Genomic DNA, 22,335 nt, shown 5'->3' with positions numbered 1-22,335 from the left:
CTCCAGGTTCCTGGCAATCAACCCCAGGACCACACCACGCTTAGTCAGTCCAGCCCCATCTCCTCCGGGAAGCCTCCCTGTCCCTCCCTTTCCCCCACTCCCACCCACATAAAAACAAGCCTGGGTGGGTCAGATGCTGCTTAAGACCCTGGTCTGGGACTCCTCGTTCCCTCTCTCTCCTCTATATTCAAAGCACCTATGTTTATAGCCATTTAACCCCTCAGTTGCCCTAGTGGTGCTTCCCCTCCAACTCTGCCCTTTTATGCCCCACAAAGGGTTCTGAAGCATAGCGGTACTTGGTGGGGGAAGCGGCAAGGCGGTGCGGGATGCAGGTATTCGCCCACAGCACTGCACTTCATCCCGGCTATAGGCAGTCCCACTAAAGCCCTCTCCACCAAGTCCAAGTCCAAGTCTCGCCGCCTCGCCTCACCCTGCCCCGCCCTTTCCGCGGCGCGCCTGCGCGCAGAGGCCGCGCTCGCCCAGGGCGCATGCGCAGCTGCCCATCTGGGTGTATATTAGGACGCCTGGGATCGCGGCCTGAGAATTCTCGCAGACAAGGGCAAGGTTTGGTTGGACGCTTCCACTTGGGTACCTGCGGCCTCCGCCACCTCCGCTGAGTTCCCCGCGCAGGTGAGGGCCCCGCGCTCTGCGTGCGGCGCAGCAGCCGGGGGCAACGCGCCCCCTGCGTGTCCTGCCTGCCGGCGCCCCGCTGCCCTAGCCGCTGGGGGGCCCTCTGCGTGCGGCGCAGCCGGGGGCAACACGCCCCTCGCGTGTCCTGCCTGCCAGCGCCCCGCTGCCCTAGCCGTTGGGATCCCATCCCCCACCGCACTAATCACCCGCCACCTCGGGGTCAACTTTTCTTGTGTCCGATCTCCTACCAGATCTGCCCCTTCCGCCATTCCCCATTTAACCGACCGCTTTCGAATGGCCATTCCCCATTTAACCGATTGCTTTCGAATTCCTGTCTTAGACAACTCATTAATCTCGAGTCCTAGACACTTCCTCCCCCACCTCTACCCGTAACTTCTGACCTCCCCTGCCCAGGACCACCGCTTTCCGCCAGACCCAAGGCCCTCGTTTTTTAACCCTTGCTTCTTCCCGGTTATTCCAAGCGGCGTTTCCCTTGTACCCTTGGCCTTCTGTACACCTCAGTTCATAAACCGGAGGGGAATACCCTCGGGGAAATCCTGGCCTCAGGAACCCAGGGCTGGACTGGATGCCTTCTTGGGAGTTTTGGGAGTGTGTGGGGACCAGGAGAAGATCAGGATCCCTAAGAGTCCTCTCTACCTGGATGGATGACAGTGGCTTCTTCCCTGGCCTCACTTCACCACCTGGGTGGGTGCCAAGGTGTCTTATCTGCACTGTGCATCTTCCTCAAGGAGTCTCTGACCTCCCAAACCTGTTCCTGACTTGTCCCTCATGTCCCAACCCCTTGGTTATTAATAATCATTATTTACAGTATTTGGTAAAGTAGCTTTGCAGGTGCCTTTTGTAGGTAGCTGGGGAATGAAGAAGATGGTGATCAGGGTTGAGTGTGGTCACCACTTCTTAGTCCCTCATCAGTGCTGTCCTTAGACATTTTTGAGTGAGACTCGTTAGTATCCCAGGGTACCCTTGCTACAAACTTCAGGTGACAATCCAGTGACCTTGGGGTGGTATTTGCACGAATATTAACAAGTGTTGGTGTCACTCCTCATCTTTGTGCAGGATCAGTGTACCTCCGGGAGATGGAGACTGTTGTTCGTCGCTGCCCATTCTTATCCCGAGTGCCTCAAGCCTTTCTGCAGAAGGCAGGCAAATCTCTGTTGTTCTATGCCCAAAACTGCCCTAAGATGATGGAAATTGGGGCCAAGCCAGCCCCTCGGGCCCTGTCCACTTCAACAGTACTCTGCCAGCAGGTCACAGAAACCCCTCCAGCTAATGAGAGTAAGTGTCCTTAGCAATGAAGTAGAGGGTGGTGGGATGTCTGCATTCATTGCAAGACCCTGGAAGCAGTTCTTGTGCACAGTGCTGATGAGGGTCACGCTGAGGGGGTTACTCTGTGCCAGGCTCAGTTCTTTGCATAGATTATCTCATGGAATCATCATCCTAACCCCACAAAGTAGGCACTTTTAGTTTTCACATCTTTAAAGGTGAAACAGTGGCCAGTGTTCCACCTTATGGATTGCATGTTGGTATCTGTTGGGCGTTTGTCAGTGCCTCATTCATGTAAGCCTAAGAATCTTTGGAATCTTTCTGTAAAGTTGGAATCTAGAAGCCTGTAACTTCCAAAGTTGTGATTTTTTTTTTTCCTTTTTTTTTTTCTTCCCTTTGCTATGTTGCAGAGAAGGCAATGGCACCCCACTCCAGTACTCTTGCCTGGAAACTCCCATGGACGGAGGAGCCTGGTAGGCTGCAGTCCATGGGGTCGCTAAGAGTCGGACACGACTGAGCGACTTCTTTTTCACTTTTCACTTTCATACATTGGAGAAGGAAATGGCAACCCACTCCAGTATTCTTGCCTGGAGAATCCCAGGGACAGTGGAGCCTGGTGGGCTGCCGTCTATGGGGTCGCACAGAGTCGGACACGACTGAAGCGAGTTAGCAGCAGCAGCAGCAGCAGCTATGTTGCCTGACCTGTGCCTTTTGCCCTCAACTGCCTTCTCTGTGCTATGCCTTCCCAAATTCCTGCTAATTACTTAGGCAGTCACCCTTTTTTTTTTGAGTTACTTGTTTATTTGGCTACACCAAGGTCTTAGTTGCAATATGTGAAATCTATTTCCCTGACCAGGGATCAGTCCCAAGCCTCCAGCATTGGGGAGCAGAGTCTCAGCTGCTAGACCATAAGGGAAGTCTCAGGCAGTCACTTATCTTATACTTTATCTTTTTGTCTGGCTCCAGACCATGTGGGCTATTCCAGACTAAACCATCTTCAAAGTCAACTCTGTTAGTTGTTCAGTTGGGTCCAACTCTTTGCGACCCCATGGGCTATAGCCTGTCATGCTCCTCTGTCCACGGTATTCTCCAGGCAAGAGTACTGAGTGGCTTGCCATTTCCTTCTCCAGGCAGATTCTGTACCATCTGAGCCACCAGGGAAGCCCAGAAAGTCAGCTGTGCCTGTGTGCTTTTCAGTTACATGAGGCTACACTGAGGTATCTAGCAACCCCCGAATCTCAGGGGCTTGACACAAAAGATTTCTATCTTGTTCACACAAGATAGGTCATCTTGTTCACACTTTGGGTCATCAGGGCCATTCTCTTCTAAGGAGTGACCTGGGGTTCCACACTTTGGTGTCCTAAGCTTTACCTCTGAAATAGATGGCTTTTGGGTCACTATTGCATGAGGGGAAAGTGAGAAGGTCTCAAACCAGCTCATCTTTTAAAAACTTTTCATAACAGTAAATTTCAATTTTGAACAACAATAATCAAGGGGAAAGTGAGAAGGTCTCAAACCGGCTCATCTTTTAAAAACTTTTCATAACAGTAAATTTCAATTTTGAACAACAATAATCAATGAGGGCCAATTTTGTTTCACTTGTGTCCCCATTTACCATGTCTACTCCCACTGTACTATTTTGAAACTGGTTCCAGAAATTTCCTCTGTAAATATCAGTATTGTACCTTTAAAAGATATGAGTTCTAAAACCACCATCATAATACCATCATCACATCTAAAAGACGATGCTGTTTCCTAACATCATCAGATACTCACTGATCCCCACCAGCTCTTGGGTATTTTAGCCAGGAAGCAAAACATAACATCTATTGGCCAGAACTAGTAACGGAGCTCCAACTAAATGCAAGCATGCTGCCCGTATTCTCTTTTTTACTTTTTTTTTTTTTTTTTACTGTGGCAAAGTACATAAAATATAAAACTTCCCATCGCAACCACTTTTAAGTATATGGTAGTATTAAGTATATTCATATTGCTCTGCAGCCATCACCACCATCCAATGTCCAGAACTCTTTTCACTGTCCCAGACTGAAACTCGGTGGCAACTCAATCCTAACTGCCCTCCCCTTTCTTCCTCTCCCAGGCCCTGGCAGACATGATTGAACTTTCTCTCTCTGACTTTGACTACTCTAGAAATGTCACTTAAGTAGAATCATACAGAATTTGTTAAAGTAGTAATTTAACACATATATCTTTACTTTGTATATTAATTTCTAAATTTTGTTTTTAATAAAGAGATCAGAGATTTAGTTCTGGTCTGTCTTTTCCAGAAGAGAATTCAACTTTTCAGACTGCACTTAATTCTGGGGAATATAGCCTACAGGCTTGTTAGGTATGTTCTCTGGATGTGAACTTGTAAGAAAAGAATGTTTTTTTCTTTTAGTAGAAAGGATTTAATCCTTTGTAGGATTTTTTCTCCTCCTCCACTGTTTAGGAATTAGTTACAGCTTTTTTTTACTGAACAATCAAAACCCTGTTTTACCAGTCTGTCCTAGCAATAGATTCCTCTTGTATTCCTGGTTGAGTAAAATGTGACTTGTCCACTTGATAGACTATCACATAACCATCCCAGATGATACTCACAAAATATTTACTAGCTTATGTAAATCTTTATAATGAAAAGGGCATATTAAAACAAGCATATAGGTGGCTCAGCTGGTAAAGAATCTGCCTGCAATGGGGGAGACCTGAGTTCGATCCCTGGGTTGGCAAGATCCCCTGGAGAAGGGAAAAGCTACCCACCTCAGTATTCTGGCCAGAATTCCATGGACTGTGCGGTCCATGGGGTCACAAAGAGTCAGATATGATTGAGCGACTTTCACTTAAACGACATACAGAATAAGTAAAACCTTCTAAACCTGCACAGAAGGGGAAAAGATAGTTAGTATGCCAAGTTGTCTGCAGTGGTTATGGTGGGGGGTTGTTGGTTTTCTGGTGTTTTTGTTTGTTTTGCCACACTGCACAGCATGTGCAACTTCCCCAACCAGGGACTGAACCTGTGCCCCTTGTAGTGGAATTGTGGAGTCTTAGCCACTAGACCACTAGGGAAGTCCTGAAATGGTTATTATTTTTTTTAATGGTTATGTTTTGAATGATAGAACTCTTGTTTTTCTAGACTTCCTACAATGAATATGTATTTAATGACTTTTATAGTGAATGAAATGAACTTGAAAGCAATTTTTTTGGCCATGCCACATGGCATACGAGATCGTAGTTCCCTGATCAGGGATTGAACCTGTGTCCTCCTGTAATGGAAATACAGAGTCCTAACTACTGGACTGCCAGGAAAGTCCCATTTTGTGGGGTTTTTTTTACTTTCCTTTTAGAAGATTTTAATAAAAACTGTACTACTGTATGGAGACATCTTACCCAAGTTATAGGAGAGCCTGGCCTATGACTCACAGGAGTATCCCAGAATGATGAAGAAAGACTTCCAGAAGGAAGATGAACACATTTGCTCAAGGGGAGAGGGAAGTCTAAGAAATTAATTCCCAGCCAACTTGTTAAGTCATGAACTTCTTTGAGCCATTTAGAGAAAACTGATAGTTTATATGTTAAGCAACAGCAAGCTTTCTTTGGTCAAGAATGTAAATCAATGTTTTTGGTTTAGAAAATATTAGCAGAGAAAAAGTTGTATGACCACTTCCAGTTACCTTCAAGAGTGTGTCCTCTCATGAAATATGCTGAGTGTACTTGGGGCAGATTTACTGAAAATAATCCAACTCAAGAATGCTGGGCTGTCTAGAACTAGAAAATACTACTTTGGGGATTGATGAGTGAGAGGTACTGTGGGTTTGAGCAGTAGGTGGACTATGCCAGTTAACTCTTCACAGGAGCATTGTTTCCAGTGAGACAGACGAGAAAGCAGTTGAATTTGCAGAACCCAGTAAGAATAAACTGGTATTTGGATCCTGAGGTAGAGGAAGTATAAAGTGTGTCTTTGAGGCAACAAGAGAAAGAAACAAGTGGGCCTCTGTGTCCCGAGCAGCCAGATCCGATGCTTGTTTTTCTGTTTCCCCCCTCAGAGGACAAAACCGCCAAAGCTGAGGTGCAGCAGGCTCCTGATGGATCCCAGGAGACTGCAGATGGCACACAGCTTCCGTCTGGACACCCTTCCCTTGCCTCGAGCCAGGGCACTGGGAGCAAGTGCCCTTTCCTGGCAGCTGAGATGAGCCAGGGCGGCAGCAGTGTCTTCTGCAAAGCCAGCCTGGCGCTTCAGGAAGATGTGCGGGAGATGCATGCCGTGAGGGAAGGTAACCATGACAGGGACCCTCACAAGAGTGAGGAGGTCCTTTGGCTCCTTCGGACCCTCAGATCTGTCTGAACTATTACTAGGGGAGTATTTGTGTCAGCATCTTCCTCTTTTAGGGCTGAGGAGAAAGGTCATCCAGATAGGGGACTGTGTGGTAAAATGTGGGGGTTTCTTTTCTCTGTGTGTTGTGTAGGGTGTGACCAGCTTTTACAGTAACTCTTTAATTTCTGAAAATACCCCACAGGCATAAACTGTTACTGGTTGCCCTGTGTTTCTTTCCCATCATCTGGTGGGATAAAAGGGAAAAAACAGTGTTAACTGCAATTAGTGCTGGTCTTAGGACTCCCAAGCTGTCTTAGTGGTGGTAGCTGTATGGTAGCCTTAATTCCATTTGTGGCTGTATCCATGGAACACACAAGGTCCCCAAGAAACCTCGCCAGCAGAAATGATGAAATGGCTGGAATTGTTTTCTATAAAGAAAATTGTCTCAGTTAGAGTTGGGGGGTGCAGTGGGGAAGGCATGCTAACCAGCCAGGGGGGAAAAAAAAAAAGGTTCAGACTTTAATGTTCCTCAAAGCTGGCTGGTAGCTCTGAAAACAAAACCAAACAGTAACAAAGAAGAGAGGCTTCATATATTCAGTTACATCTCACTTTGGTTATGATGGGCTATTTTTATGAACTAGGCAGTAAGCCATTTTTGACAATATGTCTGGAAGGTATTGTGGACTCAGAATAGAACACTGATCTTGTTACTTGTATTACAGAGGTTGCCCAAACCTCAGTGAATCCCAGTGTGATTAATGTGAAGACCGAAGGAGGGGAGCTGAATGGACTGCTGAAGAACTTTCAGGATATCATGCGAAAGCAACGACCAGAAAGAGTGTCCCATCTTCTTCGAGATAACTTGCCAAAATGTGAGTCTCCTTGATATTTGCCCAGTGCAAGACAGTTTATAACTTAAACATACATCAGATTAAACATATAATTGCATGGCGAGTTTAGGGTTAAAAACCATGTCCCTGGGACTTGCCTGGTGGTCCAGTGGCTAAGAATTAGCACTCCCAAGGCAGGAGGCCCGAGATGCATCCCTGGTCAGGTAATTAGATCCCACATGCCGCAACTAAAGACCCCTCATACCACAACTAATAGATGGAAGATTGTGTGTGCCACAACTATTAATAGTTGTGCAGCCAAATTAATTTAAAAAAAACAAACAGGCCCCTTGCTTGATGCAGGTTGGTGCTCTTGTCTATAGTAAATGGCAGTCCTATTGAGAGGCTGCCTCCTCTCTCTTAGCACCTACTGTCTGCTCACGGAAAGTGAAAAGTGAAAGTCGCTCAGTCATGTCTGACTCTTTACAACCCCGTGGAGTGTACAGTCCGTGGAATTCTCCAGGCCAGAATACTGGAGTTGGTAGCCTTTCCCTTCTCCAGGGAATCTTCCCGACCCACGAATTGAACCGGGGTCTCCTGCACTACAGGAGGATTCTTTACCAACTGAGCTGTCAGGGCAGGGGTTATGTTAAATGCCTGGCACATACAGTGTCCTTTGAGACATACACAGTCTTAAGATGAGGGCATCAAGAAATTTGCCCAGATGAGTATTTCCTTCATTTGTCCAGAACCCCGCTACTGCCAAGTGACTGAACTGGGATGGGAAACCAGGTCTTCCACCAAAGCCTAGATGTGCTTTTTAACCATCAGATTGTACCATCTTTTGTTTGGTTTTTAGCTGTTTGCACTTTTCAATATGATCGTTTCTTTGAGAAGAAAATTGATGAGAAAAAAAATGACCATAGCTATCGAGTTTTCAAAACTGTGAACCGGAAGGCGCAGTCCTTCCCCATGGCAGATGACTATTCGGACTCTCTCATCAGCAAAAAGCAGGTGTCTGTCTGGTGTAGCAATGACTACCTAGGAATGAGTCGCCACCCACGGGTGTGTGGAGCTGTCATGTAAGTAGCTCTCAGCTTTCAGATACCACTGGCATGACTTAGCAAGATGTTGATAAGTTACAGAGTTTGGATCTTTTATGGGGGAAAATGTTAAGGGCTAAATTTTTAGCCTTTAAAAATACGTAAACATTAATTTTAGAGAAACTCTAACGTGTAAGTAGTTGATGGAGCCCCTCTGTGCAAGGGTTCAAGTTTATGGGCTCACTGACTGACTACATGTCTGCTTACTTCCTACTTCTCAGTAAGCGAGGACCTCTCTTACACCAGGCAGTCTTGCACATAGGTGCCCTGCCTTGTAGGTGAGGATGGAGAAATACAAACTGAGCAGCAGTGGGGGGAAAAGCTGCTTGTTAAAGACATTAAAAGGGATGGTAGAGCCCATCATTCATGTCCTTCAGGAGGTTTGCCATGGTTAGGGACACCTGAGAGTTTCTGGCCAAATTCCCCAAGGAGGCTTGCCAGAGAGAGCCCAGTCTGTGGTTTAGTAATAGAGACGGCCTAAGATTATGGGACTGGTTCGCAGAGGGTATAACTGACAATCATTCAAGATGTCCCTCTAGAGCCTGAGGTCATGTTATTGGAGAAAGAGATGTTTGTCAGAGAAAAGAAACCTTCGTAAATTAACTAAACTCAATTAAGTAAGACTGGTAAGTGGACACTTGCTCTTGTTCCCCTCAGAGGCATCATCACCCTGGTGTTGAGACTTTCTCCCACCCAGTCTAGACAGGAAGTGGTTCAAACTTCTGGCCCCACATACACAGGGAAAGAAGTGCTACATCAACATCAGTTTCAGTCTCCTGGATCCTAGAGGGAGGAACTGTTTCTGTAGCATTCAGAACCATGAGATTTATTTTCTGTCTGCTTTTTTTTTAAAGAGACACTTTGAAACAGCATGGTACTGGAGCAGGGGGTACTAGAAATATTTCTGGAACTAGTAAATTCCACGTGGACCTGGAGCGGGAGCTGGCTGACCTCCATGGAAAAGATGCTGCACTCTTGTTCTCCTCGTGTTTTGTGGCCAATGACTCGACCCTCTTCACTCTGGCTAAGATGATGCCAGGTAGGAAGCCTGCTGTGGGTGCCTTAGAATTGTCTGGGTTTCTTAGTAATAACAGGAAGATGACAAAAAAGAAGACTTACCAAAACCACTCAAGAGATATGCTAGGAACTGGGAGCATTTGTTGTTGAATTGATGAAGTGTTAACTGTACATTGTGAGTTCCAATAGAGCATGATAACAGTGAAGAATCAGACCTGCAGGACTTGTCCTTACACTGATTGCTTCCAGTGTGCTTCGTATTCCAAGAAAATATTTTGGAGAATTCTCTTAATCATGTGTAGTTATCTTTTGATTGAGTTTGGAGTGAGGCAGCCAGATTTAAAAGCAGATTAACTTCGTGCCACTGGGTTATTTTGTATCTATGGGCCTTCTCAGAGGAGAAGCACTAGTTAGTTATTTTGCCAGAAAGAAACTGGCATGCAGGGTCTTTTTCCTACGGGGCACAGTAGCATTTTCAGGGCAAGGTCTGTTGTCCTTGACTGTTGAGAAAATAATTTGGCTTTGGTACAGATGGCAATAAAGCGCATTTTTATCTTGTTAGGCTGTGAGATTTACTCTGACGCTGGGAACCATGCCTCCATGATCCAAGGGATTCGGAACAGCGGAGTGCCAAAGTACATCTTCCGCCACAACGATGTCAGCCACCTCCGAGAACTGCTGCAGAGGTCCGACCCTGCCGTCCCCAAGATTGTTGCCTTTGAAACTGTCCACTCAATGGATGGTAAGTCTATCTAGAGGCCAGCCTGAAAACTTTTAATGAAAACAAGGCCTGAACTTAAAAGCGTGACGTTATTTTTGTAGTTTCTTTTCTTTTCACTTTCTGCCAGGATTTTGTAGTTGGGGGACAATGTATAGATTTGGGTGATTGTAGATATTCTACTTTGGCTTTTACTAAGCTTCAAATCTCAAAACAGTCTAGAAACTGGGGGAAATTCATTGCTTTCCCCAATATTAGAAATATCTTAGAAGGTATTGTGTTCTACCCCTTACCAAAACAGAAATCTGTGACACAGCAAGTGCTTCAGCATGGTCTGTGGTTTCTCCTCAGGGGCAGTGTGCCCGCTGGAAGAGCTGTGTGACGTGGCCCACGAGTTTGGAGCAATCACCTTTGTGGATGAGGTCCACGCAGTGGGGCTCTACGGGCCGCAAGGCGGAGGGATTGGCGATCGGGATGGAGTTATGCCAAAAATGGACATCATTTCTGGAACACTTGGTGTGTGTACTCTTCACAGTCTGTAATCCATACTAAAATTAAATTCTGACTCACTGGTAAAGAATCCACCTGCCATTGCAGGAGATGAGAGTTCCATCCCTAGGTCAGAAAGGTCCCCTAGAGGAGGAAATGGCAACCCACTCCAGTATTCTTGCCTAGGAAATCCCATGGACAGAGGAGCCTGGGGGACTAGTCTATGGGGCTGCAAAAAGAATCGGACAAAATTTAGCAACTAAACAACAAAACCAAGGACTGCTGGTCTAATGGGTCAAGTGAGGAGATAGTGTGATAGCATCTAAAGCCTGGCTCACTTTTTTGAGCAAGTTTTTATTTTCTTAGTGAGTGGCACAGCTTAGCAGAATCCCTTGAGTCATGGAGGCCTGGCCAGTAGAATCAAAGTAAATCTCATAAGCCTAACATGACGGAAGTACCATTTGTTGTCCTCTGAGCTCATTCCAAACATAGTTGTGGCTCTAGGTATACACTGTGGCAATAGCTTTTACTCTCTGTGCATCAGATTGTTCCCTTTTATTAAAAAGAAATAAAAAGGAAGAATTTTAATGCTGTTCTCCTGGAGCTACAGGTTCAGGTGCTGTGTTGTGAAGTGCTGAGCCCTGTCCCTAGCACATGGGAAGAGTCCAGTTCACCCAGTGTCTTTGTATATCCTCTGCTCCTCCTAGTTGACAGGCAGCGTCTCTTGGAGCAACTCCAGACTCCATAGCCATGCTGCCTGCTGGGTGTAAGTCTTGCCTGTGTAACTCACTATCGGTGTGACCTTGGATTGGTGGTTAACTTCTCTGTGCCTCAGTTTCCTCATCAGTATAATGGAGGTAACAGTAAACCCCACCTCACTTTGAAGAATATAAGTGAACAGTATACAGACAATTACTATAGGCCTTCTCATTGTCTATGAAATAAAAATGTCATCTATACAAATTTGAGAATTTCAGAAGTTAGTAAAGCAGTTGTGGTGAAGCAGTTGTCAGTAAAGCCAGCAGTGGCTGGCTAAAATGCCACTTTACAGCCTGCACTTGGTAAAGGAATGGCAAGCAAAAAAGAGTGTCCTACAGCCCTGTCAAGGGGCATGAGAATGTCGTGCAGACCAGGAGAGCCTGGGGCTCTTGGAGCAGAGCCCTGCCAGGAGGAGAACTCTTGTTCAAGTGTCCTGATTCTAGCTGCCCTTTTCTTGTAAAGAGCTCTCATGACGTAGGCCCTTTGAAGGTATGGTCCCTGAGAGATGAAAAGGGCTGGAGAGAAAAATTTTCCATTGTGACAGCGTATACCAGTCCAGCCATGTGTGGGGTTGAAGCAAGAATGTTAATTACAGAACATAATGTTTAAGATCGAGGAGGACTCTTCTGGAGTCCTTAATCTTGAAACCTGAGATACTGATTATATAAGGAAACTCAAGAACTGAAAAATGAGGCCAGCCCTAAATCAACCATAACAGGGTCTGAGTTTTCATGTTTATCCAGTAAACACTCCTTGTTGGAGTTTTGTGATTACTTAAGTGGAAATTAATACCAGTCCTGCCAAAACAAGTTAGTGTCTTTAGCTGGCTGACCTTCTGGCCTCAAGGGTAACACTCACAGTGAGCACCCAGCTGGACGCTGTCCGGAGCAGGCGCAGTGCAGAGCGCGGGGGATGCAGCCGACCTGGGTGGGCAGGGAGGACAGAGGGAGGTGGCACTCGGTGTTAGGCACGCTGGGACCAGGCGCCGGTGCCAGACCTGGTCTGGAGACCTGTGCTTTGATCCTGGTCAGACACCAGGTTGGCCATTTGACTGTGGGCAAGACCCTTTCATAACGTTCTCAGCTTTTTCCCTTTGGGAAATGGGCTGCTGTCCCTTGCTTTGAGTCTTAGGACAAACAAAGGAGAGAGAGAAGAGTAAGTGTTCTGAGGCTCTGCAGCACCTGGCTGTGCACACTTAGGGCAGTCGCTGTAATAAATGAACCTGTCTCCTCCTAGGCAAAGCCATTGGCTGCGTTGGAGGGTACATCGCCAGCACGAGCTCCCTGATCGACACCGTCCGGTCCTATGCAGCGGGCTTCATCTTCACCACCTCCCTGCCGCCCATGCTGCTGGCTGGAGCGCTGGAGTCTGTGCGGATCCTGAGGAGCGCTGAGGGCCGGGCACTTCGCCGCCAACACCAGCGCAACGTGAAGCTCATGAGGCAGATGCTGATGGATGCCGGCCTACCAGTGGTCCACTGCCCCAGTCACATCATCCCTGTCCGGGTAATGTCCCTGTCTGTGACTGGACTTGCTGGGGGCTGGGCCTCTGCACTTGACCAGGAGATGTTCTGGTTCATGCCTTCCTGAACTTGGGCTGGGCAGGGTGACTGTTGGGGCAAAGGGCTGTCGCCAGTGGCCGTCTGCCATGTTTCTGCTTTTGGCTGACTTCACAGTGAGAATGCAGTCTTTGAGCCCAGCAGGCTCAAAGGAGCAGAGGTTCCTTCTCCAGCGTATTAGCCTTGACAGGGTAAACACAGAGCTTCTATCTGGGAAGCTCTGGAAGCCGGAGCTTGGCTAGCTCTGAAGTATGGCTTTTTATTCATTTTATTGTGACATAGGTCTTGCTCTGGCTGCTACAAAGGGCAGCCCTGTTGGCGTCACAGTTGAATTCATCTGAATAGCAGAGCTGGTATCACCAAAGCTGCCTTCATCCCCAGGGTGCACACATCCACTGCTATCACAATAGGCTCACGGGAACGCCCGCTTCCCCGCTTTGGAGCCTGGGAAGGAGATCAGTGTGAAAGCTACTTCTAATATGGTTTCAGTTCTCTGATCTGTGGTGTACAACCCTTTAAACTGCAAGTGTCGGGGCAGCACTTTGCCTCTCTGCCAGACTTGAATATGCAGCTTGAGCCTAAGCCACTTGGACAAGTGTGTGACTAGTCTCTGCTGTCTGGTTCCAGCCTTATCTTCTGTTATTATCAATCTTAGGTGGCAGATGCTGCTAAAAACACGGAGGTCTGTGATGAACTAATGAGTAGACATAATATTTACGTCCAAGCGATCAATTACCCCACAGTGCCCCGGGGTGAGGAGCTGCTGCGCATCGCCCCCACGCCCCACCACACGCCGCAGATGATGAGCTACTTTGTGGGTGAGTAGCCAGGGAGCCGCAGAGCCCCGCGGGAGAAGCGTGAAGCTATCTGCAGCATTTATAATTCAAGCCATTCCTATTTGTCTCTTCTTTTTCCAAGTAGTTAAGGATATTCTCAGGTGGTACAGAAATGTGGGGTATCTCTTCCAAATGGGAAAAAGAGTACATCAAGGCTGTATATTGTCACCCTGCTTATTTAACTTATATGCAGAGTACATCATGAGAAACGCTAGGCTGGAAGAAACACAAGCTGGAATCAAGATTGCCGGGAGAAATATCAATAACCTCAGATATGCAGATGACACCACCCTTATCGCAGAAAGTGAAGAAGAACTAAAGAGCCTCTTGATGAAAGTGAAAGAGGAGAGTGAAAAAGTTGGCTGAAAGCTCAACATTCCGAAAACTAAGATCATGGCATCTGGTCCCATCACTTCATGGCAAATAGATGGGGAAACAGTGGAAGACTTTATTTTTGGGGGCTCCAAAATCACTGCAGATGGTGACTGCAAGCCATGAAATTAAAAGACGCTTACTCCTTGGAAGGAAAGTTATGACCAACCTAGAGAGCGTATTTAAAAGCAGAGACATTACTTTGCCAACAAAGGTCCATCTAGTCAAGGCTATGGTTTTTCCAGTAGTCATGTATGGATGTGAGAGTTGGATGGTGAAGAAAGCTGAGCGCCGAAGAATTGATGCTTTTGAACTGTGGTGGAGAAGACTCTTGAGAGTCCCTTGGACTGCAAGGAGATCCAACCAGTCCATCCTAAAGGAGATCAGTCCTGGGTGTTCATTGGAAGGACTGATGTTGAAGCTGAAACTCCAATACTTTGGCCACCTGATGCGAAGAATTGACTCACTGGAAAAGACCCTAATGCTGGGAAGGATTGGGGGCAAGAGGAGAAGGGGACAACAGAAGATGAGATGGCTGGATGGCATCACTGACTTGATGGACATGGGTTTGGGTAGACTGTGGGAGTTGGTGATGGACAGGGAGGCCTGGCGTGCTGTGATTCATGGGGTTGCAAAGAGTCGGACACAACTGTGCGACTGAATTGAACAGAAGTGTGAAAGATGTTTAGTCGCTCCACTTCATGGGAGGGAGCCTGCTGATCTGCTCACTGTTCCCATCCATGCCTCCGTCTTTGTGCCTCAGGGACCCCTGGTGGTGGCTGTTGCAGGAGAGATGCCCCTGACGGCCTGAGCCTGCCTGGGCCTCCAAAGCTCAGCTCTGCACTTCTCTCTCTTCTCTGAAAACTGACTACACACCTAATCCCTTCTGTTCAGCATTTCATATTCTCATAGTTCTGTATAACCCAGTCCTTTCCCCCCACATCCACCTGAAGGCAGAGACTGAATGGGCTGCTGATAGCTGCCTCTGCCTTGGAGGTGTGTTGCCCTCCTGAGCCCCCACCACCACCCACGGTGGTTTCCCTGCCTCTAGCCTTCAGGGCTACTCTGCAAGGAATGATCCATTCCACACAGTGGAGCCATGTGTGAGCATTATCACCTCAGAGAGAAACTTTACACCACTTAGCAGCCCCATCCCAGCCCTGATCCACTTTTTGTCTGTGGACTTGCCTATACACAACATTTTATGTAAATGGAATCGTACAATATATGGCCCTTTATGCCTGGCTTATTTAACAGCACAGTGTGTTCAAGGTTTTATCTACGTTGTAGCTTGAGTCAGCACTTCATTCCTTTTTACTACCAAATAGTTTTCCTCAGTACAGATACACCACATTTTGTTTATCCATCAATTGGTGGACGTTTGGGTTGTTTCCACTTTTTGACTATTATTAAAAAAAAGAAAAAAGGATGCTGCTGTGAACACTTGCGTACAGATTATTATTGGGGACATATATTTCCATTTTTCTTGGGTATGTACTTCCTCTAATTTTAAAAAACTTTCTCCTCACAGATAATCTGCTGACCACATGGAAGCGAGTTGGGCTGGAACTCAAGCCACATTCCTCAGCCGAGTGCAACTTCTGCAGGAGGCCACTGCATTTTGAAATGATGAGCGAAAGAGAGAAATCCTACTTCTCTGGTATGAGCAAGCTGGTGTCTGCTCAGGCCTGAATGTGTTGTGCCCTAAGTTACTCCCCCTACCCCAGGTCACAATGTATCCAGGTAGTCCCTCCACAGTTGTCTTTGTATGTGAATTAAATTATATTAATTTTAATCTATGGTAAAGATGTAGTCCAGAAAATAAATTCTTGTCTAAATCAGGGTTCCTCTTTTTATTGGCTACTGAGTCAAAAAGTCATTTGTCCCTTTAAACTCAGTCTGTGTTGTTGAGATGTGTGAAAATATCCTGGTCCCAGGTAGTGGCTCCAGACCCCACCCAGGACGGCGCGACCTCCCAGAATGCCGGAAGCTAGCATGTCCTTTTTTGAAAATTGGAGTAGGATTGCTTTGCAATGTTGTGTTCATTTCTGCTATACAAGAAAGGGAATTATACCTACACACATATCCCCTGCCTCTTGAACCTCCCTCTCACTGCCCCTGTCCCACCTCTCTAGGTCATCACAGAGCATGGAGCTGAGCTCCCTGTGTTGCATAACAGCTTCCCACTTGCTATCTGTTTTACACATGGTAGTAACGTGTCAAGCCGAATCTCCCAATTTGTTCCAGCCTCCCCTTCCCCTGTGGTGTCCACACATCCGTTCTCTACGTCTGCATCTCTACTCCTGCCCTGCAAATAGGTTCATCCGTACCATTTTTCTAGATTCCACATACCTGTGTTAATATAGAATATTTGTTTTTCTCTTTTTGAGTTACTTAACTCTGTATGACAGACTCTAGGTCCATCCACATCACTACAGAAGACTCAAATTTGTTCCTTTTTATGGCTGAGTAATATTCCATTGTATATATGTAATCTTTGACAAAGTAAGCAAGAATATACAAGGAGAAAATACAGCCTCTTCAATAAATGGTGCTGGGAAAACTGGACAGCTACATGTAAAAGAATGAAATTAGAATACTTCCTAACACCATACACAAAAATAAACTCAAAGTGGATTAAAGACTTAAATGTAAGGTGAGACACTATAAAACTCTTTAGAGATAAACATATGCAGAACACTGACATAAATCACAAAAGGTCTTTTTTGACCCACCTCCTAGAGTAATGAAAATAAAAATGAATGCGACCTAATTAAACTTAAAAGCTTCTGCACAGCAAAGAAAGCCATAAACAAGGTGAAAAGACAACCCTCAGAATGGGGGAAAATATTTGCAAACAAAGCAACAGACAAAGGATTAATCTCCAAATAACAAGAAGCTCATTCATGCAGCTCAATATCAAAAACACACGACCCTATCAAAAAACTGGCAAAAGACCTAAACAGACATCTCTCCAAAGAAGACAAACAGATGGCCAACATGAAAAGATGTGTTCAACATGGCTAATTAATTATTAGAAGTGAAAGTGTTAGTCACTCAAGAGTGGTGTCCACTTGGTGACTGTAGCTGCCAGGCTCCTCTGTCCATGGAATTCTCCAGGCAAGAATACTGGAGTAGCCATTCCCTCCTCCAGGGGATCTTCCCAACCCAGGAATCAAACCCAGGTCTCCCGCATTGCAAGCAGATTCTTTACCAACTGGGCCACCAGAGAATGCAAATCAAAACTACATAGAATTGTTAGGAAGTATTCTAATTTCATTCTTTTACATGTAGCTGTCGTTTTCCCAGCACCACTTATTGAAGAGGCTGTATTTTCTCCATTGTATATTCTTGCCTCCTTTGTCAAAGATTACATATATACAATGGAATATCACTCAGCCAAACATAGAGGTATGACCTCACACCATCAGAATGGCCATCATCAAATCTACAAACAATAAATGCTGGAGAGGGTGTGGAGAAAAGGGAACCCTCCTACACTGTTGGTGGGAATATAAGTTGGTGCAGCCACTGTGAAGAACAGTATGAAGGTTCCTTAAACTAAAAATAAGATTCAGCAATCCCACTCCTGGGCATACATTCAGAAAAAACTAATTTGTAATGACATGTGCACCATGCACCCCGATGTTCACTGCAGCACTACTTACAACAGGCAGGACAGGGAAGTCAGCGCGGTTTTAATGCCTGCCAGGCAGTGGCTGGCCCAGCTGTGCCCCAACCCCAAGCAGTTCTGAGGGCACAACCCACACCACAGCTGCTTCAGTCCCAAGCCTCTCCCCACAGTGAACAGTCAGTGCTGTGGCAGCTGCTCCCTCCCCTGGCCCGCACACTTCCCTGTGAAAGTCAGGCAGTCCAGGCTGGTCTGTCAAAACAGGTCCTCCAGTGCTTCCTGCACCTGTGGTCTCCAACCGTTTGTGCTCCTTCCCCTGACTCCTGCCCCTTGTGTTCTGAGTCCCATAGCTTCCTGTGCATTCCTGCAACCAGCTCTTACCTTCTTCCCGTGGGCCTGCGGCAGGCGCTCACCCATCCTATGATAAAACAAGCTCTCCCTCGGTCTTGACCCCTACTCAGCTGCCGCCTCTGTTCTGCCCTTTTCTGCTTAGCCTTCCCCACTTGGTCCTCCAGCCTGTTCTTTGTGGATGCCACTCTTTTCTTGCCACATCGTGCTTGTCTTTGCCAAATCCAGAGGCCTGTTCTGTTTGCCTCTCATTGGATCTCCCAGTGGTATTTGAGGTGGTTGTCCTTAGCCTTTTTACAGCTTTCTCTAAGCTTCTGGGCCACTGACCTCTCCTGACTTTCCTCCTTCCTGAGCTCTGAATGTTGAGCGCCCACTGGGTTCATCTCTAACTGCACGTCAGGCTTCCCCTCTCTGAGGATCTCTCCATGCCTCCACCACACACCCCACCCTAGGTTTTCAGTTCAAGCCGTACATCACTAATGGCCAATAAACAAGCATCTGAACCACGCAGCTCCTGACGGCGCCCAGGGCTGCCCACTCCTCCGCTACCTACCCTTCTCCTCATCTTGCCATTATCTATACACTAACTCCAGCCTCTCGTGTGGAAGTCACCTCTCTTTGACGCACATGACACTGTTAACAAGTCATGTAAGTTCTATCTCAAAGATACACCTCAAGCCAGGCCACTTCCCAACACCTCCACTGCTCCTCTCTTGCTTGTGGCGCCACCCTAGCACCTGCCCCAGCCCCAGCCTCTACCCCACGCAGCAGCCTGTGAAAGCTTTTAAAAAAACAGGGAGTTCCCTGTCAGTCCAGTGGTTAGGCCTCAGCACTTACACTGCTGAGGGCTCAGGTTCAATCCCTGGTCAGAGAACTAAGATCCCATAAGTTGCAGCCTGCCTTCCCCCGCCCCCAAAATCACGTCCTGTCCCTCCCCTGCAGAAAATTTTTCTGGATTTTCAAATTGTACTAATTAGATTCTAGATGGTCAGGGCTTCCTTGGTTCTCCAGGGCCTAAGACACCACGCTCCCGATGCAAGGGACCTATGTTCCAGCCCTGATCAGGGAACTAGAGCCCACAAGCTTCATCTAATAAGAGTGCACGCCACGACTAAGACCCAGCGCAGCCAAATAAATAAATTATATTTAAATATTCTAGATTGTCGTAATAGGCTGATGAGGTTCCATCTCTGCAACCTTATCACCCATCCCACCCTCACCTGTTCACCCAGCCTCAGGTGTAGACACATACTCCTAGGTCTCAAATATCCATGGAGGTTCCCACCAGCTTCCAGGGGTTGGTGTTAGCCATTGTTTCTCCCCTAGATTTCTCTTCCCTGGCTTGTGGTGTGACTGCCTCTCTTCACTCAGAAGGGTCCTCAGAGAGACCTTCCCTGAATGCTCGAGCTAAGACATCTCCTGTTGTGTGCTCTGGTCCCCCCTGCGCTGCCCTTCAAAGCCCTGGTCGCTCCCCCTGCTGATCGGTTCCCCTTCGAGTCCCGCGCCATGCACAGGGCCTGACACACACTGAACGCTGAGCAAACGTGCTGAGTAAGCAAAAGGGGTCTGTCTCAGCTGTAACTACACACCACAGAGGGCGAGGCTTGAACAACACCGTCGTTTCTCAAGAAACAACGTTTCTCACCGTTCTGGAGGCTCTACGTCTTGGCAGCTTAACGCTGCCAACAGGTTCCGTTACTGGTGGAAGTCCTCTTCCTGGGCTGCAGACAATTGTCTTCTCGCTATAAACGCACGTGACCTTTACCTCTTCCTCTTCTCTTTTTTTAAAATTAATTACTTTATTTTTTGGCTGCGTCAGGTCGTTGTGGCACGCGGGCCTTGAGGCGCCTGTGCTTCAGAGCTGCGAAAGCGCAGTAACTGCAGCACGTGAGCGCCAAAATGCAAAGGCGCAGTAGGTACGCCCCAGAGCGCACATGCACAGTAGCTGCTTGTGGCACGTCGGCTCCAGCGTGCGCAGGCTCAGTAGTTGCAGTATGTGCGCCTCAGAGAACGGAAGGTTTTAATAGTTGTTGCCTACAAACTTAAGTTGTCCCACACCATGTGGGAGCTTAGTCCTGCCAGGGATCAAACCTGTATTGGAAGGCAGGGAATTCCCCTCACTTGACCACTGGACTACCAGAGAATTTCCCCCTCTTTTTATAAAACTATTAATCCTACCACGGAGGGGCCCCACCTCCTACCCTAATTTAAATCGAATTACCCTTCAAAGGCCCCACCTCCAAACACCATCACCTGAGGTTAGCGTTTCAACCAAGGAGGGAACACAAACTTTCAGCCTACAACATCGACCTGTGAAAACGTGCAGGGTTACTTTTCTAGAATGGATAGATGAGCTGAAGAACAGCCAAGCAACTGGAGGAATGAGAGACTCCTGGCCTCAGCTCCCGGCCCTCTGGGGGTGGGTCCATGCCCCTTAACCAGGCCAGGTGATGAGAGAGCTGCCTGAGTCCTGGTCCCATCAGATAAAGCCACACACAGGGGCAGGCCCCCTAGGTAAGATGGAAGTCGTATCCCCTGGGAACCACCACGAAGTTCCTTTCAGCTCAGGAAACACCCTCATTCAGCTTTCCCAGTCCTGTTCCCCCAGGACAGCCTTCAGGGCCTTTCCATTGTCCACCAGGAAACACCCTCATTCAGCTTTCCCAGTCCTGTTCCCCCAGGACAGCCTTCAGGGCCTTTCCATTGTCCACCAGATTCCCACGCCTGGAACTGCCTCCACCTCCTTTCCGCCCAGTAGTTTCCCCTCTATTGTCGGTCAGGTTTCTCTCCCAATGCTTAACAAGACCCACCTTCCTTCTCCTTGAGACTCAGAGCCAGGGAGGGTCAACAAGGTCATTAGCTCAGCTTCTCCCTGCGGTTTGTGGTTATGAGGACAAAGGATGGTGGAATGTTCTGCAGGGCAGGGGTCCCCGAACTCTAGGATCTAATGCCTGATGGTCTGAGGTGGAGGTGATATAATAGTAATAGAAATAAAGTGCACAATAAATGTAATGCTCTTGAATCATCCCAAACCCATCTCCCTGTACAATCCCTGTCGGTGGAAAAATTGCCTTCCACAAAACGGGTCCCTGGTGCCAAAAATGTCGGGGAGCACTGCTGCAGGAGCGGAAGGATTCATCAACTGCTTACATAGGAGAAGTTTGGGTAAGCAAGGTTTGTAATAAAGATACAAGTGTGAAAATGGATGATGTCATGGAAGCTCCCTAAGAATATTCAGAAGGCTAAGGGCATTAAATGGGCTTCCTTGGTGGCTCAGATGGTAAAGAATCTGCCTGCACTGGAGGAGACCCAGGTTTGATCCCTGGTTCAGGAAGTTCTCTGGAGAAGGGAATGGCAACCCACTCCACTGTTCTTGCCTGGAGAATTCCATGGACAGAGGAGCCTGAAGGGCTACAGTCCATGGGGTTGCAAAGAGTTGGAGAGGACTAAGCGACTAACATTTTCACTTTCAGGGCATTAAATAACGTGTCCTAGAGGAAAATGGGAGAGCTGTAACTTAGAATCTCAGCAGGTAGAATCTCCTTACTTTTACATTTCTTCGCGTCAAGTTGTCCTAAGTCTTGTGCCCAGACCTTGACTTGTCTAGCACTCACTGATCCCCAATGGCAGGGAAGCACAAAGAGGCAACACCAGGGTGTGCAGGGGCCCCAGTCCTGCTCCCGGGTTCATGAGCCTCTGATCCTGAGGTAGGAGTTAGACAGGCTCCAGGTTAGATATTTACAATCAGCCAAGAAATGGCAACCCACTCCAGTGTTCTTGCCTGGAGAATCCCAGGGACGGCGGGGCCTGGTGGGCTGCCGTCTATGGGGTCGCACAGAGTCGGACACGACTGAAGTGACTTAGCAGCAGCAGTAGCAGCAGCAGCAGCCTCCTCTTTGAATTCCCTGAGGCAAGAGATAGGTGGGCTCCAGTTGAGGAATTTACTACCAGCCTCCTGTTTCCTCTCCAAAATGGAAGTAACCACAGAAACAGGGTAAATAGCCAGTCTTTGTCTCTTGTAAACATCTCAAGGGAATAATCATGACAAGGACAAAGAGAGACAAAAACCCTGCCTGAGCAAAGGATAAGGGAGGCATCACACATGCTCAGAAAGGCTCCTTGGAGTCAAAAATCAGAGGATATTCCAGGCCGTAATGAGTCTTGCTCTTCCCAGAAGCCTTCACTGTGAGATCCATCTTGGCTAAGGTGTATGTGTGCACACCTCAGGTGAGGGTCCTGAGATAAATTAACCAGGGGGGGACAGAGCAAGATGATTGGCCTGAGGGAAGACAAAGACCCGGAAGACTGACCCCTTATAAAGGATTTAAACTTCGAAAAGGCGAGACTCTCTCTCTGAGCTCACCTGTGTGCCTTTCCACATGTACTTTTCTTTTCAATAAACTGTTTACTTTACCCTTTACCTGCTACCTCCTCACCTCGTTCTTGAC

The 22,335-nt window shown here is 47.3% G+C and overlaps 1 protein-coding gene across 3 annotated transcripts; it reads left to right on the top strand.

Annotated features, from left to right (window-relative positions):
* Positions 1 to 498: 498 nt before the first annotated feature.
* On the top strand, positions 499 to 15,746 carry ALAS1 (5'-aminolevulinate synthase 1). 3 transcript variants are annotated; one of them, XM_081525197.1, is made up of 11 exons: positions 499 to 630; positions 1,708 to 1,926; positions 5,958 to 6,185; positions 6,949 to 7,098; positions 7,916 to 8,138; positions 9,014 to 9,198; positions 9,739 to 9,918; positions 10,246 to 10,410; positions 12,379 to 12,647; positions 13,356 to 13,518; positions 15,440 to 15,746. In XM_081525197.1, the coding sequence occupies exons 2-11, from the start codon at positions 1,728 to 1,730 to the stop codon at positions 15,598 to 15,600; spliced, it is 1,923 nt and encodes a 640-aa protein (XP_081381323.1). In that variant the 5' UTR covers positions 499 to 630; positions 1,708 to 1,727; the 3' UTR covers positions 15,601 to 15,746. The 3 variants fall into 3 exon arrangements, with proteins under 3 accessions (XP_081381323.1, XP_081381324.1, XP_081381322.1); XM_081525198.1 differs by having other exon boundaries at positions 1,708 to 1,947; positions 5,925 to 6,185; XM_081525196.1 differs by having other exon boundaries at positions 542 to 1,335.
* The last annotated feature ends 6,589 nt before the right edge of the window (positions 15,747 to 22,335 follow it).

The sequence above is a fragment of the Giraffa tippelskirchi genome, chromosome 9, assembly GCF_054371585.1.
Source record: "Giraffa tippelskirchi isolate mGirTip1 chromosome 9, T2T-mGirTip1v1.2.pri, whole genome shotgun sequence".
Classification (NCBI taxonomy): domain Eukaryota; kingdom Metazoa; phylum Chordata; class Mammalia; order Artiodactyla; family Giraffidae; genus Giraffa; species Giraffa tippelskirchi.
Note: the sequence above shows the minus strand (reverse complement) of the source record. Positions and strands in the feature narration are given on the sequence as shown.